The sequence below is a fragment of the Lissotriton helveticus genome, chromosome 5_1 (assembly GCF_964261635.1).
Source record: "Lissotriton helveticus chromosome 5_1, aLisHel1.1, whole genome shotgun sequence".
NCBI classification, from domain to species: Eukaryota; Metazoa; Chordata; class Amphibia; order Caudata; family Salamandridae; genus Lissotriton; species Lissotriton helveticus.
The window spans coordinates 1,339,889,703-1,339,906,686 of record NC_136065.1 but is presented as its reverse complement, the minus strand read 5'-3'; the positions used below and the strand labels follow the sequence as shown (position 1 = coordinate 1,339,906,686).

Here is a 16,984-nt window from a genome sequence, read left to right as displayed (position 1 = left end):
TAAATAGGGAAAAAAACAGCCACGTCTTTTTACAGATGCACAGATGCAAAAAGAATCAAAGGATTTTTTTTTATATAGCCATGCATCTGGATGCTGTACAGAATGGCTAAACATCTTTGACAGTCAATAATTCTCAAAGACAAGATCTATTGGCTTTGTCAGTGCTTGTTTTTCAGTTGCCATAGAACCTAAGAGTACATAACTTCATTTGTGGCAAAACCTGTTCCTTAGAAACATTGAGGATTTTTAAGAATCTGTGCGTGAATAAATATATTAGGCTTGCTGGTATTTAATTTTCTTTGCACACTGAAAGCATTACATTTCACAAGATCTTTTCCATCAAAAATGTTACATCAAAATCCCATGGATTAAAATAACAGGAGTCACACAATTTTTGTCATCAATGACAGATGTAATTGAATGATAATAGCCCCAAGAAACTAGCAATTAAAGCAATTAAATAATAAGGAAATTTTGAGGTTTAAAACATAGTAATCAGTTTGTTTAAATTATATAGGATTGCAATGCATCAGCAGCAATTGCTAAACATAGTTTTCGCTAAATGACATTCAGGCCCAGGAGCTATGCTTTGATACATTTGCAATAGGGGAAAGCTGTGTTAATCTATTTGGCACAATGTAAGCTTCTTTTAAAAACAATTTATTTCTTGCATAATAGGAAATTGATCAAATTAGTTTTGTTTCATGCTAAGCATTTTTTACATTTGAAATATGGAGATCAATTCGTTCTTTTATTTCCTATTGTCATTTTAGATGTCATGAGTGATGTCATTGACCATGTCATGAGTGATTTAATATGTGAGGTCATGAGTAGTGCATTGCGGGGGCGTAGGTTATTCGTTAGCTCAGGTAATTATATGGCTGAATTTCACTAGTTTTGTATGAGTGAAATCTGAGCATAACTATAACGTTCCTATAACCTTTGGTTTATTCAGTGAATTTCTAAGTTTTGTTTTATTCTATTCCCTCACTATAACGCCCCTGTAACATTTGTATTTTTAGTGAATTACTAAGGTGTTTTTTTTATTTTATTTCATAACTGTAACCTGTAACCTTTGGGAGTGGCTGTGTGAGTGGCTTTATGGGTCTGTGAGTGGGTGTGTGGGTGGCTGTATGGGTGTGTGAGTCACTGTAGGGGTCTGTGAGTGGGTGTGTAAGTGGCTCTATGGGTCTGTAAGTGGGCATGTGACTGGCTGTTTTGGTGTGTGACTGGCTTTATTGGTGTGTGACTGGCTGTATGGGTCTGTGAGTGGCTTTTTGGGTGTGTGAGTGGCTGTATAGGTCAGTGACAGGGTGTGTGAGTGGCTGTATGGGTCTGTGAATGGGTGTGTTAGGGTGTATGAGTCGGTATGTGAGTGGATTTGTGGGTCTGTGAATGGGTGTGTGAGTGGCTGTATGGATCTGTGAGTGGGTGTGCGAGTAGTTGTGTGGGTTGTGAGTGTTTTTGTGAGTGCCTTTGTAGGGGTGTGAATGGGTTTGTGAGTCTCTGTATGGGTCTTTGAGTGGATGTGTGAGTGGCTGTATGGGTCTATGAGTGGTTTTGTAGATGTGTGACTGACTGTATGGTTGTGACTGTGTGTGTGAGTGACTATGTGGATCTGTGAGTGGATATGAGAGTGGCAGAATGAGCGTGTGAGTGGGTGTCCTAGTGTCTGGGTGTGTGAGTGAGTGTGTGAGTTGTTCTCTGAGTCTCTGAGTGAATGTATCAGTAGCTGTAATGGTGTGTGAGTGGCCGCATGGGTCTGTGAGTGGGTGTGTGAGTAGTTATATGGGTGTGTAAGTGGCTGTATGGGCCTGTGAGCGGTTTTGTGGGTGTGTGTGAAGGTGTGTGGGTGACTATATGGGTGTGTGAGTGGCTGTGTAGGTCTGTGAGTGTATATGAGAGTGGTTAATTGGGTGTGTGAGTGGGTGTCTGTCTGGGTTGTATCAGTAGCTGTGTGATTGACTAGGACAGAACAGAACCTCACCTGCCCATTTATCCATCAAAAGAATCCACAGTTTTGCACACACTATCAACCCTACTGGAGTACTTTGTATTGACTAATTAGTAAGTGCTGCCTTGTTGGGTAAATGCCAAGTGCATAATCTACTCTACAGTGGCATAATGGACCCCTAGGAAATGTCTCCAGTGACCTGGTGTGCATGTAATTTTGGAAATGTGATTGTTCCTCGAGGCCTTCATCCACAAATCTGGGGTTATATGAATCCTTTCTAGAGAAGATGAAGGGTTAATTCTTTCTAGAGAAGATGAAGGGACTAGAAAGAGGGGAATCTTCACCAAACAAGGGTACTTCCTCTGAATTTTATGAAGTAAGTGCTTCTTTGTTTGGTGGAGATGTCATTGGATTCCTCTGCATCAAGAATGTGTCACCAAATTCAGCGGAAAATGCACTCAGTTTTTTTTTGGCAAGCTGTCCACCAACGTGGGAAAAGGTGGGAAGACCTTTGCATACTCAGGAATACGGATGGGGCCAAATTGGCGGAGCTTGCAGATGATCTTTTGCCTTTGCATAATCAGTGTAATTAAAAGAGAGAACCATGGAATCTGCTTTCATCATGAGATGGCAAGAAAGAAACCACTTGTCACAGTCACTACATATTAGATTGCACTCCAATAGATCAACAATGCATTCACCTCCATTAAGAATTTCAAGGGGTGGGGGCGACATGGCCACCCCCATCGCCCTGGACCTGGCCTCTTGATACTGGGTGCCTTTGAGCGCATCAGGGCACACATTGTGCAGCATTGGGGACACCTTCAGCAGAAGCCAGCATTGCTCCTACACGAAGGGAGCAGCCACAAATGCTGTTCCCTGCATGTGGGAGCAATGTTTTCATCTGTTTTCCGGCCCACTTGACAGCGGGCAGGAAAACAGATGAAAAGTCTACAACCAGTGATCCCGCCCCCTGGGAGCAGCTTACAGTTTGGTTTTGCTTGGTGGGAGCTGTCATAGCTCCCACCAAGCGACAGCAAACTTCTTTGTCTCAAGGGTGGGCACCTCGGGACATAGGGAACCGTTTCTAGGGGGTTGTGGTCCCTAGGGCAAATAATGGCTCCTTTAAATGTGAATGACCTGCCCTGGGGGGGGGGGGTGGTCTCCACAGCCGAATACGGCCTTGGGGGCATTGCCCCCTCCCCCTTTGTTTATACTTCTTGCTCGAGGAGGTGGTGGTGCCTTGGACCCTAGCAGTCCAAGGAGAGGGTCTGCCCGTTCCCCTTCTAATACATTAATTAAGCCCTAGGAAGGCAGTGGTCACTGGGGCTCTTTAGAGCCTCAGGAGGGGGGTCAGAGCGGCCCTCATACAGTTTAAAAATTAAGTCCCAGGGAGGTGGTGATCCACGGGGCTAATAAGAGCCCCACATATTATAACTGGCAATGCCCCAGGACCTGGCTCATCTGGGGGCTGGGGGACCCAGCACTAGGCCTAGGGGGAGTCAGGTATTTCTACCATGCCCCTTTTGTCTTCTCCGGGTTGAAGTGTTGGCATCCAATCAGCTCTCTGCACGAGATTGCCACCCAATACCCCACCAACCCCCAACTCTAATAACACCTTTACCACCCAATACCCCTAAACCATATGAGCACCCTTACCACCCAATACCCTCACTCACCCTAATCCCTAAAACACCCTTATACCCAATACCCTCTCTCACCCCTAAACCCTAGAAACACCCATACCAACCCTTACCCACGGCTAAACCCTAAAAACTCCTTTACCACCCAATACCTTTACCCATCCTTTAACTCTACAAATACCCTTACAGCACCCTTACCTCTTTATATCCTTATCCACCCCTAATGGCCTTATAACACCCTTACCCTATTAATTCATAATATATATATATATATATTTACTGAAAAAAACAAAGGTTACAAGGATGTTATAGTTAGGAATTAGGATTTTAAAAACCTTAGAAATTCATTGAAAATACCAAAGGTTACAGGGACATTATAGTTTGGCTCAGATTTCACTCATAAAAAACCAGTGAAATTCAATAGTTATAGTTAGCTGAGCTAATTATAACTCGAGCCCCCGCAATGCACTGCTTATGAGCTCACATATTACATCACTCATGACGTGATCAGTGGCATCACTCATGACATCTTAAATGACACCACTGATGACTTCATCCGGTGACTGTGTTTAAAAAATGTTTATGAGTGTTAAATATATATATATAGCAAGGTGTATTGGTGAATCAACAGTTGTATGAGTGCCTGTATGGATGATTAAGTGGGTGCGTACTGACTGTATAAATGAGTGATTGGTTGTCTTAGTGAATGTATGGGCGAGTGACTGGGTGTGTGAATGTCTGTATCAGTCTGTCAGTTGGTGTCGAAATGGCTGCATGGGTGTGTATGTAAATGAGTGGCTATTTTAATGAGTGATTGGTTGTCTGAGTCCCTCTATGATTGTCTGAGTGTCTGTGTGGGTGGGTGAGAGGGTGTGTGACTGCCTGTATGGATGAGTGAGTGGGTGAATCAGTGGCTGTATGAGTTAGTGAGTGTGTGTGAGGGGCTGTATGTGTGAGTGTGTGTATGGCTGAGTAGGTAAGTAACTGGATGTGCCAGTGGTTTATGGGTGAGTAGCTGGGTATGTGAAATGCAGTATAGGTGGGTGATGGGATATATGAGTGACTGTATGGGTGAGTGAGTGAATGTGAGTGGCTATATGGATGAGTGTGTGCCTATGTCAGTGACTGTATAGGTGAGTGGGAATATGTTAGTATCTGTATGAGTGAGTGGGTCTGTGTGTATCTGTATGGATGAGTAAGTGTCTGTGTGATTGACTATAAAGGTGAGTGACTGGGTGTGCGAGCAAGCCTGTGGATACAGACAAAACGTGTTACCAAGAACGAAAATTAAAAGGAGAATCTTTTTAAATCTTTACCCGAGTCCTCTTGTTGGTGTCCAGGAACTGGGAGGTAACTGGAATTGATGCAAATTTATATATATATATATATGCATATATATATAAATATGCCACAAAAAAGAGTTGCCTCCAAGATGAGGCCCACACGGGTGAGGATTTCTGTGTTTCTTTTAATGAAGACTGCAGCATAACAGGTACACAAACAACAGCCAAAGTTCTTTCGCCGACGCGTTTCGGGCTCCTGCCCTTCGTCTTGGGCTGACTTGAACAGCTGTGAAACACGCCACTGAATGAGCCCTTCCTTAATATAGTACCTGCCCCCGTGGGCGTGGCTGCTCCCGCAGCCTCATGGTACTTGTGGTACTGGCTCAAACAACTGGAACGAGTTAGTGTTACTCATGTGAGTTGGCGTGCAGGCTGTATAAAATAGTTCAATAAAAACCACAGTGGGGTGCTGCTGTCAAGTGCGCTCTGAAATGTTGCAGTAAATAGCCTCCATAAGAGCACCTCGTCCATAAACAGCAATAGTCGAATTGACACTGCCAGGATCCGTCACAGCGGCCGGGCTCTCATCGCGGCTGGGCTCGCCGCTCAAAATGCCACAAAAAAGAGTTGCCTCCAAGATGAGGCCCACACCGGTGAGGATATCTGTGTTTCTTTTAATGAAGACTGCAGCATAACAGGTACACAAACAACAGCCAAAGTTCTTCGGCCGACGCGTTTCGGGCTCCTGCCCTTCGTCTTGGGCTGACTTGAACAGCTGTGAAACACGTCACTGAATGAGCCCTTCCTTAATATAGCATTTGCACTTTCAACTGCCTGCTTGCACGAATGCTGCTATTAAAGATGGAATCACTTACCTGCCTGCTGGCTTCCTTCCATTGGGGCGACCTTTGTTTGTGTGATATATATAAATATATATATATATATATATATGTATGTATGTATATATATATATATATATAATATATATATATATATATATATATATATATATATATATATATATATATATATAGAGAGAGAGAGAGAGAGGGGTTCACTTATCTAATATATTAAAATATACTTAAAATGTTGCTGAAAAGGCATGCATGGTAATGGTATATGCGTGGTAAAGACTTGCATGGTAAAGGCAATGCGTGGCAAATGCATTCAGTGGTAAATGATGCATATTAAAAACATTTTGAGGTAAATTTTGTGTTGTAAAGGCTGTTTCCCTACTGTGAGTGATGGTGCCCTTTCCTCTACAGGGTGCAAATCCACACACAAAGTATTTCCATTCTGTGCCAGTGACTATTATGGCAGTATACTTTTTGAGACCAAATAATATTTGTGCTTTTAGCCCTTTACTTTTCTTTTTTTTTTTACTGACGAGGATCATTCACTTTCTCTAATAATAAAGTTTTGGGGAAAAATGACAAAGTAAAACGGGCATAGACAAAACAAAAAGACTAGCAGCCAATACCAAATCAACTGTTGTTGCCAATGCTTGTTTTCATCTAGTGCAGAACCCCAATAATATGTTATGCTAATGACCGTTGGTACTCTCGCTGGGGCATAGAGACAAATGTACTCCCTCCAACAGTTAACATCAGCATTCCAGGTGGGTTGATTTTCTACTTGTCCACACGTTCTCAGACCGGTCCATGTGTAGATCGCTTCTCCCATATCTCGTATGTTACTGCTGGAACCCAGCTTCACACACCCTCATGCCCTCTTTCATTGCTGGTCTAAATCTCCTCTCTCCTTTTACATTTATTTTTGACTCTTTGTTCCTATGTTCTTAGACCTGTGCTGACCATGTCTGGCTTTCTCATACCACGGGTTTCCTTTTAAATCCCCAGGATGTTGCAACCATGCAGTTCTGTGCCAACAAGCTGGACAAGAAAGATTTCTTTGGGAAGTCGGATCCTTTCATGGTGTTCTACAGAAGCAACGAAGACGGAACGTAAGTAGGTTAACTTCAGAAAGTCCTGGAGCCCTCTATGATACTTGGAGAAAGGTGCAAGCAAAAAAGACCAGATATCTCATAAAGAGATGAAGGGAGAAACAGAAAGACAAAAGGTTTATAGAAAGAGGGAATGTGGCTCAGGCGGAGAAAGCAGTGTACAGGGAGGGGAGAGCAGCATTATTGAATATAAGAAAGAGATACCAATTGAACAGGGCATGAACTAAGTATGATGGGGAGAAAATGACCAGGGCTAGAACTGAAAAGGGACGCTGGGCTGAGCAGAGCTGAGCAGAGCTGTAGAGGAGAAAATGAAAGAAGGATAAAACATAAGTGGCACTATGAAAAGTGACAAAAGAAGCTAAGGAGCAACATGGGACAGAGGACTTAGGGGTGGGATGGAAGATATTTTGTTAATATGACAATAAAGGAGCTATGCGTAGAAGAACTTTTGAAGAAGCGGCAGACAGAGAAACAAAGTTGAAGGGATAAAAAGTGAGGTTAATGGGGATGCAGGAAATAGTGAAAGATAAAAACACCACAAGAACCTAAGAAATAACTTAAACGTGGACGAGAACCAATCAGCTGAACACAGGAACATATTTTTTAGAATTCCTCCTTCACATCAAGAGTAAAATAGTAAGTAAAAGAAAGTATTATATGCCTTGCCCAGCTGCCTGGACTCATCTCTCATTAGTGCCAAGTAATTGCCAAGAGAGGCTACTTTAAACGTGTGTTATGTACCTCAGAATAAAATAAATGGGCACCTACACTATACTAGACCCAAAAGAAACACCTTCTGTATTGTTAATCTCAGAGTAATATCTTCAGTATAAACGAACCGAAATGGTGCTCCCATTAGATATAACCCACATTCACCAAGTTTCACTAGCAAGGTAGGCAAACACTTTTCAGCCATACAATAAGCACAGCCAACTGTGTGGCACCCTCCGACAACACACAGGCTATAGTGCGTTGACCTCCGCATAATCACTGCGTGCCTGCAAAGATGTAGGTCTGGGACACACCACAGTTGATGCTTTAGCCTGCATCCTGGGCAGGACTGTACAGCAGATAAAATGAACAAGCGTGGCATGAGCTACATACCAGGGAAACACAAATTATTCAAAATGCAGAAGTGCAATAGAATCCTTAGGGCACTACGGAAGTAAACTTCACCCTAAAACGACTATTTCAATATTAGATCGGTTTTAGTGGTAGCTGTCAATCAAACAATTAGCAGGTGGTAGCTCTGTGTAGAGGTACCTTCAAAGTATAGATAGTATAGATATGCCAAAGCAGCAAGTCAGCACTGTATACATCCACTCTGTGCCTAGCGAGGTATGGGTAAGAACATAACAAGCATTTGCAATGCAATTGGTCTCGCCTTTGGGATCTTATATGTATTTTGCAACGCAGCATTTTATCCTGGGTGCGGAACATCTACTGTTTGCATATTTTTTTTCAGGCATGCCCCTAGGTCATTTAGACAGTGGTGCTGCTGGGGCAGCAGGTTTGCCCTGTGAGGAAAAGGTGTAACCCAGCATTCCACATTTCTGCATTGTTGGCAGATATCCAACAAACCCAGACAAAAATGACACTGGGCCAATATTCTGTACTGAAAGTGGTGTGCAGAAGGCGCTGTCAGTAGTGGTGTTCTTGTTGCCGCTAGTTTAGAAAGCACATCATGTTGGTGGTCACATCATTCATCGTGAGGTTGATCAGGTGGCTTCATGTCACAGCGTTACCATGTTTACTGCTCTGATTTACGTTTCCGTTGAACAAATTGTGTTTTGTGGAGGCTAGTCCAGTTGTTTAGTTTTAAAACTTTTAAGCTCCTTTGCTTGAGCCGGTATATTACATGAACACCCAGCGCTAGAAATGTTGGCTACCAGTGAGCTTTAGCCATCGCAAGCAAAACATGAATGGAAAAGTATCACTGGATTAGGTTGTCATGATACTACGAGATAGCAAGAGATTTTTGTGTCTGCGTTGCTCTTTTTGTGGTACCCAATGCTCTAGAAGCATTCGTGAGTGTGTTCTTCAAGCTGGTGATGAGTGCACGTTTTGTAGAACTGAGTAACAGGAAAAAGATGGGCTTTACAGCCGGCATTAGCCGTAGGCAGACAAAAATGGTAACCTCCTCCATCAACCCTATGGGGGAAGAGAGTCCACGCGAGTTCTTTGAACCCCAGCAGTGACCCTTTTGGAGCGCGTTTGAGTCACGCAGCAGATGTTGCAGTAATAAGAACAAATTGCTGTTCTATGTTATGCTTGGAGACATGACAACTGTTAACATACAGACTTGTTGCTCCATAGCGCTGTTATAAGCTGCCATATGATATACTCAGCTTTCACTACTTACTTTATCAACTTTAGATGGATGACAGGCTGTGTTTCCCCATCAACAATTCAACCCTGCTGTTTTTACACAGAAGGTTCACAGCAGATGCATTAACCAGCTGAGGTATCCCAAGGACTTCCACATACGTGGAACGCATAATTTCCAAGTATGTTAGCTTTTTTGTTTTGCACTTATAAATGCCACCTGGTTTCTGAGGGCTATGCATCTATGTCTGCAGCTCTCTGAAAAGGATGGCCCTGCGCAGCCTGTTAGATTTTTGTTTTCCTTTTTCCACTGGGGGAATTCTCAGCGATTAAAATGGCTTTAGGCAAAATAATGCAACAGAACCACTTGTGACCTCCAGCCGAAAAAACACAGTGCTAGCTGCAGACTCTTTTGTCAGAGAGCCGATTGGGTCTTGTCAATGCTCCTTTAAATCCATTTGTGTTTATGTACTATGTGCGTAGTGTTCCTAAACTATTCTGTTTGGCATAAAGGAGCTTAAAATTGGATGTCAAAACCACTGATATGATTTCTGAAAATAGATCAAGTGAAAATTTTGCGATGGGCTCCTCATTGAACCCACACCCCACCCTATCCTTTTCGAGAGCCAAGGTGTTTAACCTTAACACCCTCATGTTTTTCACTCTGGAAAATTGCAGATTCTATGAGGTTTTAAGTTCAGCCTGCTGATATTAAATGTCTCCTGTAATCAATTGCTTTAATCTTAGACTAGGAAAGACGCCAGGGGCGGTTGCGAGCAAAGGTGATGCTGGAGATAACAGCGCATCCAGCGGAGGGACATTAATTAAGTTTAATCAATGTGTGTTTGAGCGGTGCTCCACACAAGCCGCAGGAAGTGACGTTACAGCAAGTTTTGCCGAATGAGAAGGCAACCAAGCAGAGTGATTAAGCTGTGAACAAATGGTGAGTGTGGGCGGGATAGAAGCCCCCTTTGAGTATTTTTTTTAAACACAAGAGGTTGTCGCCATAGTGACAGCGCATGCGTGCTGCCTGGAGGCTCGACCTAACAAAGGGGCGCAAGGTTCCAGATTGCAAGCTCAACATGTTAAACAGCTCTTCCCTTTTTGTGGGTCCGTATCACTGTTTCTGTTTTTGTATTGTGCCAGTGCAGAAGGGATATGTGCCCTTCTTTTTTGGCATCCTAAACACAGACATATATCCGAGGTAAGCGCACGTCTTGTTGACAGCAGAGTAATGAAACACAGGGCCATAATTGCCCCTTTTGTTTCCGAGCTCTGCTGTCAGAAACATCATGCACTAACTCGGAGATACTTCCAGTTAATGTATGCGTTGAAGACGCTCAAAATAGCACACAGACCCCCTACTACGCTGCATGGTGCAGAAGACAGCATCATTATGTGGCCTCTGGAAGTGTCTCATAAAATAGTGCCTGCTTCCTAATAATGCGCATGGTACTCTACGTGGTAAGGATACTGTGTTTTCACATTAGCAGTATTGTATTCTCTTGTTCAGTGCATTGTAAATAAAGACAGTGGCCCTTACGAGGGTAAACAACATTTACCCCAAAACGTTTACAACGCAGGGAATCACAATGCGGTTGTTACAACGACACCGTTGTGATTCCGCATACCATTACTCCGCAAGTCGGAACAACGACTTGCGGAGGGGGGGAAGGTGTTGGATTTAACATCCAACACCTTCCCTAGTGTCAGCACAGACTGGAGGTGGAATAGTAAATTACACTATTCCAACATCCAGACTTGCGAAGTAATGGTATGTGGAATCACAACGACCGCGTTGTGATTCCCTTTGTTGTAAAAGCCAGCGGAATAACGTCATAGATTCCCTCACGAGTGGCGCTGAGAGAAACCACAAATAAGGGAATTATAGCGCCTGGTCAAACCTGCTGATGTTTATCAGCAAAAAATACCTGGTAAATACCGGCATATGCATTTTTGGTGCAGTAACCACCAAAATCTGCATGTTAACCCCCAAAAACTAAAATAAATAAGGTCGTTATTGTAATTGTTAATTACCAAACACCATGGTATCAGTTTTTATCAGATGAAATGATTGTCACGTCTGATAGCGACTAGTTATTGATGAGGGCCAAAGAGAGGCCTTCATACCGTCATTGAAAGGTTAACAGCCTTTCTAACAAGCTGATCTCGTTACAAGCAAGTCTTTTTTTGTGTAGGCCCTAGACGATGAATATTCTGAAATCTCACTTAGCTAGCCTCGGAATAATCAGAAACCACACTGAGGTAGCCTATGAATACTCAGCAAACCACACTGAGGCAGCCTACGAATAATCAGAAAACATCCTGAGGTGGCCTACGAATACTCGGAAACCACATTGAGGCAGCCTACGAATACTGGAAAACCACACTGAGTTAGCCTACGAATGATCAGAAACCACACTGAGGCAGCCTACGAATAATCAGAAACCACACTGAGGCAGCCTAGGAATAAACGAAAACCACACTGAAGTAGCCTACAACAACTCAGAAACCACACTGAAGTAGCCTACGAATACTCAGAAACCACACTGAGGCAGCCTAAAAAGAATCAGAAAACACGCTGAGGCGCCTATGAATACTAGGAAACCACACTGAGGCAGCCTACGAATAATCGGAAAACATCCTGGGGTGGCCTACGAATACTCAGAAACCACATTGAGGCAGCCTACGAATACTGGAAAACCACACTGAATTAGCCTACGAATAATCAGAAACCACACTGAGGCAGCCTAGGAATAATCAGACCCACACTGAGACAGCCTAGGAATAAACGAAAACCACACTGAAGTAGCCTACAACAACTCAGAAACCACACTGAAGTAGCCTACGAATACTCAGAAACTACACTGAGGCAGCCTAAAAAGAATCAGAAAACACGCTGAGGCGCCTATGAATACTAGGAAACCACACTGAGGCCGCCCACGACAACTCAAAAACCATACTGAAGTAGCCTATGAATACTCAGAAACCACACTGAGGCAGCCTATGAATAATCAGAAAACATCCTGGGGTGGCCTATGAATACTCGTAAACCACATTGAGGCAGCCTACGAATACTGGAAAACCACACTGAGTTAGCCTACGAATAATCGGAAACCACAATGAGGCAGCGTAGGAATAAACGAAAACCACACTGAAGTAGCCTACAACAACTCAGAACCCACACTGTTGTAGCCTATGAATACTAGGAAACCACACTGAGGTAGCCCACGACAACTCAAAAACCACACTGAAGTAGCCTATGAATACTCAGCAAACCACACTGAGGCAGCCTACGAAGAATCAGAAAACATCCTGGGGTGGCCTACGAATACTCAGAAACCACATTGAGGCAGCCTACGAATACTGGAAAACCACACTGAAACAGCCTACGAATAATCAGAAACCACACTGAGGCAGCCTAGGAATAAACGAAAACCACACTGAAGTAGCCTACAACAACTCAGAAACCACACTGAAGTAGCCTATGAATACTCAGAAACCACACTGAGGCAGCCTAAAAAGGATCAGAAAACACGCTGAGGCGCCTATGAATACTAGGAAACCACACTGAGGTAGCCCACGACAACTCAAAAACCACACTGAAGTAGCCTATGAATACTCAGAAACCACACTGAGGCAGCCTAAAAAGAATCAGAAAACACGCTGAGGCGCCTATGAATACTCGAAAACCACACTGAGGTAGCCTACGACAGCTCAGAAACCACACTGAAGTAGCCTATGAATACTCAGAAACCACACTGAGGCAGCCTATGAATAATCAGTACACACACTGAGGCAGTCTACGAATACACGAAAACCACACTGAGTTAGGCTACAACAACTCAGAAACCACACTGAAGTAGAATAGGAATACTTAGAAACCACACTGAGGCAGCCTACGAATACTCGGAAGCCACACTGAGGCAGCCTACGAATACTCAGAAACCACACTGACTCAGCCTAACAATACTCAGAAACCACACTATGGTAGTCAACGAATACTCAGAAACCACACTATGGTAGTCAACGAATACTCAGAAACCACACTGAGCTAGCCTACAAATACTAAGAAGCCACACAGAGGCAGATTACGAATACCCAAAAACCACACCGAAGCAGCCTGGGGATACTCAGAAACCACACTGAGACAGCCTACGAATACTCTGAAACCACACTGAGACCGACTATGAATACTCGGACATCACACTGAGGCAGTCTTTGAATGCTCAGAAACCACATTGAGGTAGGGTACGAATAATCAGAAACCACACTAAGGCAGTCTAAGAATACTGAGAAACCACACAGAGGCAGCCTACGAATACTGAGAAACCACACTGAGGCAGCCTGCTCATACAGAGAAACCATACCGTGGCAGACTACGAATACACAGAAACCACACTGAGGCAGTCTACGAATGGTCAAACCACATGGAGGCAGCGTACGAATACTCAGAAACCACACTGAGGCAGACTATGAATACTCGGAAACCGTACTGAGGCAGTCTATGAATGCTCAGAAACCACATGGAGGCAGCGTACGAATACTCAGAAACCACACTGAGGCAGACTATAAATACTCGGAAACTGCACTGAGGCAGTTTACGAATGCTCAGAAACCACATGGAGGCAGCGTACGAATACTCAGAAACCACACTGAGGCAGACTATAAATACTCGGAAACTGCACTGAGGCAGTCTACGAATGCTCAGACACCACATGGAGGCAGCGTACGAATACTCAGAAACCACACTGAGGCAGACTATGAATACTCAGAAACCACGCTGAAGCAGTCTACGAATGCTCAGAAACCACATGGAGGCAGCGTACGAATACTCAGAAACCACACTGAGGCAGACTATGAATACTCGGAAACCGTACTGAGGCAGTCTACGAATGCTCAGAAACCACATGGAGGCAGCGTACGAATACTCAGAAACCACACTGAGGCAGACTATAAATACTCGGAAACTGCACTGAGGCAGTCTACAGAGCTCAGAAACCACATGGAGGCAGCGTACGAATACTCAGAAACCACACTGAGGCAGACTATAAATACTCGGAAACTGCACTGAGGCAGTCTACGAATGCTCATAAACCACATGGAGGCAGCGTACGAATATTCAGAAACCACACTGAGGCAGACTATGAATACTCAGAAACCGCACTGAGGCAGTCTACAAATGCTCAGAAACCACATGGAGGCAGCGTACGAATACTCAGAAACCACACTGAGGCAGACTATGAATACTCGGAAACTGCACTGAGGCAGTCTACGAATGCTCAGAAACCACATGGAGGCAGCGTACGAATACTCAGAAACCACACTGAGGCAGACTATGAATACTCAGAAACCGCACTGAGGCAGCCTACGAATAATCAGACCCACACTGAGGCAGCCTAGGAATAAACGAAAACCACACTGAAGTAGCCTACAACAACTCAGAAACCACACTGAAGTAGCCTACGAATACTCAGAAACTGCACTGAGGCAGCCTAAAAAGAATCAGAAAACACGCTGAGGCGCCTATGAATACTAGGAAACCATACTGAGGCCGCCCACGACAACTCAAAAACCATACTGAAGTAGCCTATGAATACTCAGAAACCACACTGAGGCAGCCTATGAATAATCAGAAAACATCCTGGGGTGGCCTATGAATACTCGTAAACCACATTGAGGCAGCCTACGAATACTGGAAAACCACACTGAGTTAGCCTACGAATAATCGGAAACCACAATGAGGCAGCGTAGGAATAAACGAAAACCACACTGAAGTAGCCTACAACAACTCAGAACCCACACTGTTGTAGCCTATGAATACTAGGAAACCACACTGAGGTAGCCCACGACAACTCAAAAACCACACTGAAGTAGCCTATGAATACTCAGCAAACCACACTGAGGCAGCCTACGAAGAATCAGAAAACATCCTGGGGTGGCCTACGAATACTCAGAAACCACATTGAGGCAGCCTACGAATACTGGAAAACCACACTGAAACAGCCTACGAATAATCAGAAACCACACTGAGGCAGCCTAGGAATAAACGAAAACCACACTGAAGTAGCCTACAACAACTCAGAAACCACACTGAAGTAGCCTATGAATACTCAGAAACCACACTGAGGCAGCCTAAAAAGGATCAGAAAACACGCTGAGGCGCCTATGAATACTAGGAAACCACACGGAGGTAGCCCACGACAACTCAAAAACCACACTGAAGTAGCCTATGAATACTCAGAAACCACACTGAGGCAGCCTAAAAAGAATCAGAAAACACGCTGAGGCGCCTATGAATACTCGAAAACCACACTGAGGTAGCCTACGACAGCTCAGAAACCACACTGAAGTAGCCTATGAATACTCAGAAACCACACTGAGGCAGCCTATGAATAATCAGTACACACACTGAGGCAGTCTACGAATACACGAAAACCACACTGAGTTAGGCTACAACAACTCAGAAACCACACTGAAGTAGAATAGGAATACTTAGAAACCACACTGAGGCAGCCTACGAATACTCAGAAGCCACACTGAGGCAGCCTACGAATACTCAGAAACCACACTGACTCAGCCTAACAATACTCAGAAACCACACTATGGTAGTCAACGAATACTCAGAAACCACACTATGGTAGTCAACGAATACTCAGAAACCACACTGAGCTAGCCTACAAATACTAAGAAGCCACACAGAGGCAGATTACGAATACCCAAAAACCACACCGAAGCAGCCTGGGGATACTCAGAAACCACACTGAGACAGCCTACGAATACTCTGAAACCACACTGAGACCGACTATGAATACTCGGACATCACACTGAGGCAGTCTATGAATGCTCAGAAACCACATTGAGGTAGGGTACGAATAATCAGAAACCACACTAAGGCAGTCTAAGAATACTGAGAAACCACACAGAGGCAGCCTACGAATACTGAGAAACCACACTGAGGCAGCCTGCTCATACAGAGAAACCATACCGTGGCAGACTATGAATACACAGAAACCACACTGAGGCAGTCTACGAATGCTCAAACCACATGGAGGCAGCGTACGAATACTCAGAAACCACACTGAGGCAGACTATGAATACTCGGAAACCGTACTGAGGCAGTCTATGAATGCTCAGAAACCACATGGAGGCAGCGTACGAATACTCAGAAACCACACTGAGGCAGACTATAAATACTCGGAAACTGCACTGAGGCAGTTTACGAATGCTCAGAAACCACATGGAGGCAGCGTACGAATACTCAGAAACCACACTGAGGCAGACTATAAATACTCGGAAACTGCACTGAGGCAGTCTACGAATGCTCAGACACCACATGGAGGCAGCGTACGAATACTCAGAAACCACACTGAGGCAGACTATGAATACTCAGAAACCACGCTGAAGCAGTCTACGAATGCTCAGAAACCACATGGAGGCAGCGTACGAATACTCAGAAACCACACTGAGGCAGACTATGAATACTCGGAAACCGTACTGAGGCAGTCTACGAATGCTCAGAAACCACATGGAGGCAGCGTACGAATACTCAGAAACCACACTGAGGCAGACTATAAATACTCGGAAACTGCACTGAGGCAGTCTACAGAGCTCAGAAACCACATGGAGGCAGCGTACGAATATTCAGAAACCACACTGAGGCAGACTATAAATACTCGGAAACTGCACTGAGGCAGTCTACGAATGCTCATAAACCACATGGAGGCAGCGTACGAATATTCAGAAACCACACTGAGGCAGACTATGAATACTCGGAAACCGTACTGAGGCAGTCTATGAATGCTCAGAAACC

The 16,984-nt window shown here is 44.1% G+C and overlaps 1 protein-coding gene across 3 annotated transcripts in view; it reads left to right on the top strand.

Moving 5' to 3' along the window:
* LOC144755373 (copine-5) overlaps positions 1 to 16,984 on the top strand; it is a 1,407,230-nt gene that overhangs the window by 1,042,266 nt on the left and 347,980 nt on the right. For all 3 annotated transcript variants that reach the window (XM_078644209.1, XM_078644208.1, XM_078644207.1), the window contains one exon: positions 6,740 to 6,843. In XM_078644209.1, coding sequence (XP_078500335.1) covers positions 6,740 to 6,843 — 104 coding nt within the window. The remainder of the gene's footprint in view (positions 1 to 6,739; positions 6,844 to 16,984) is intronic.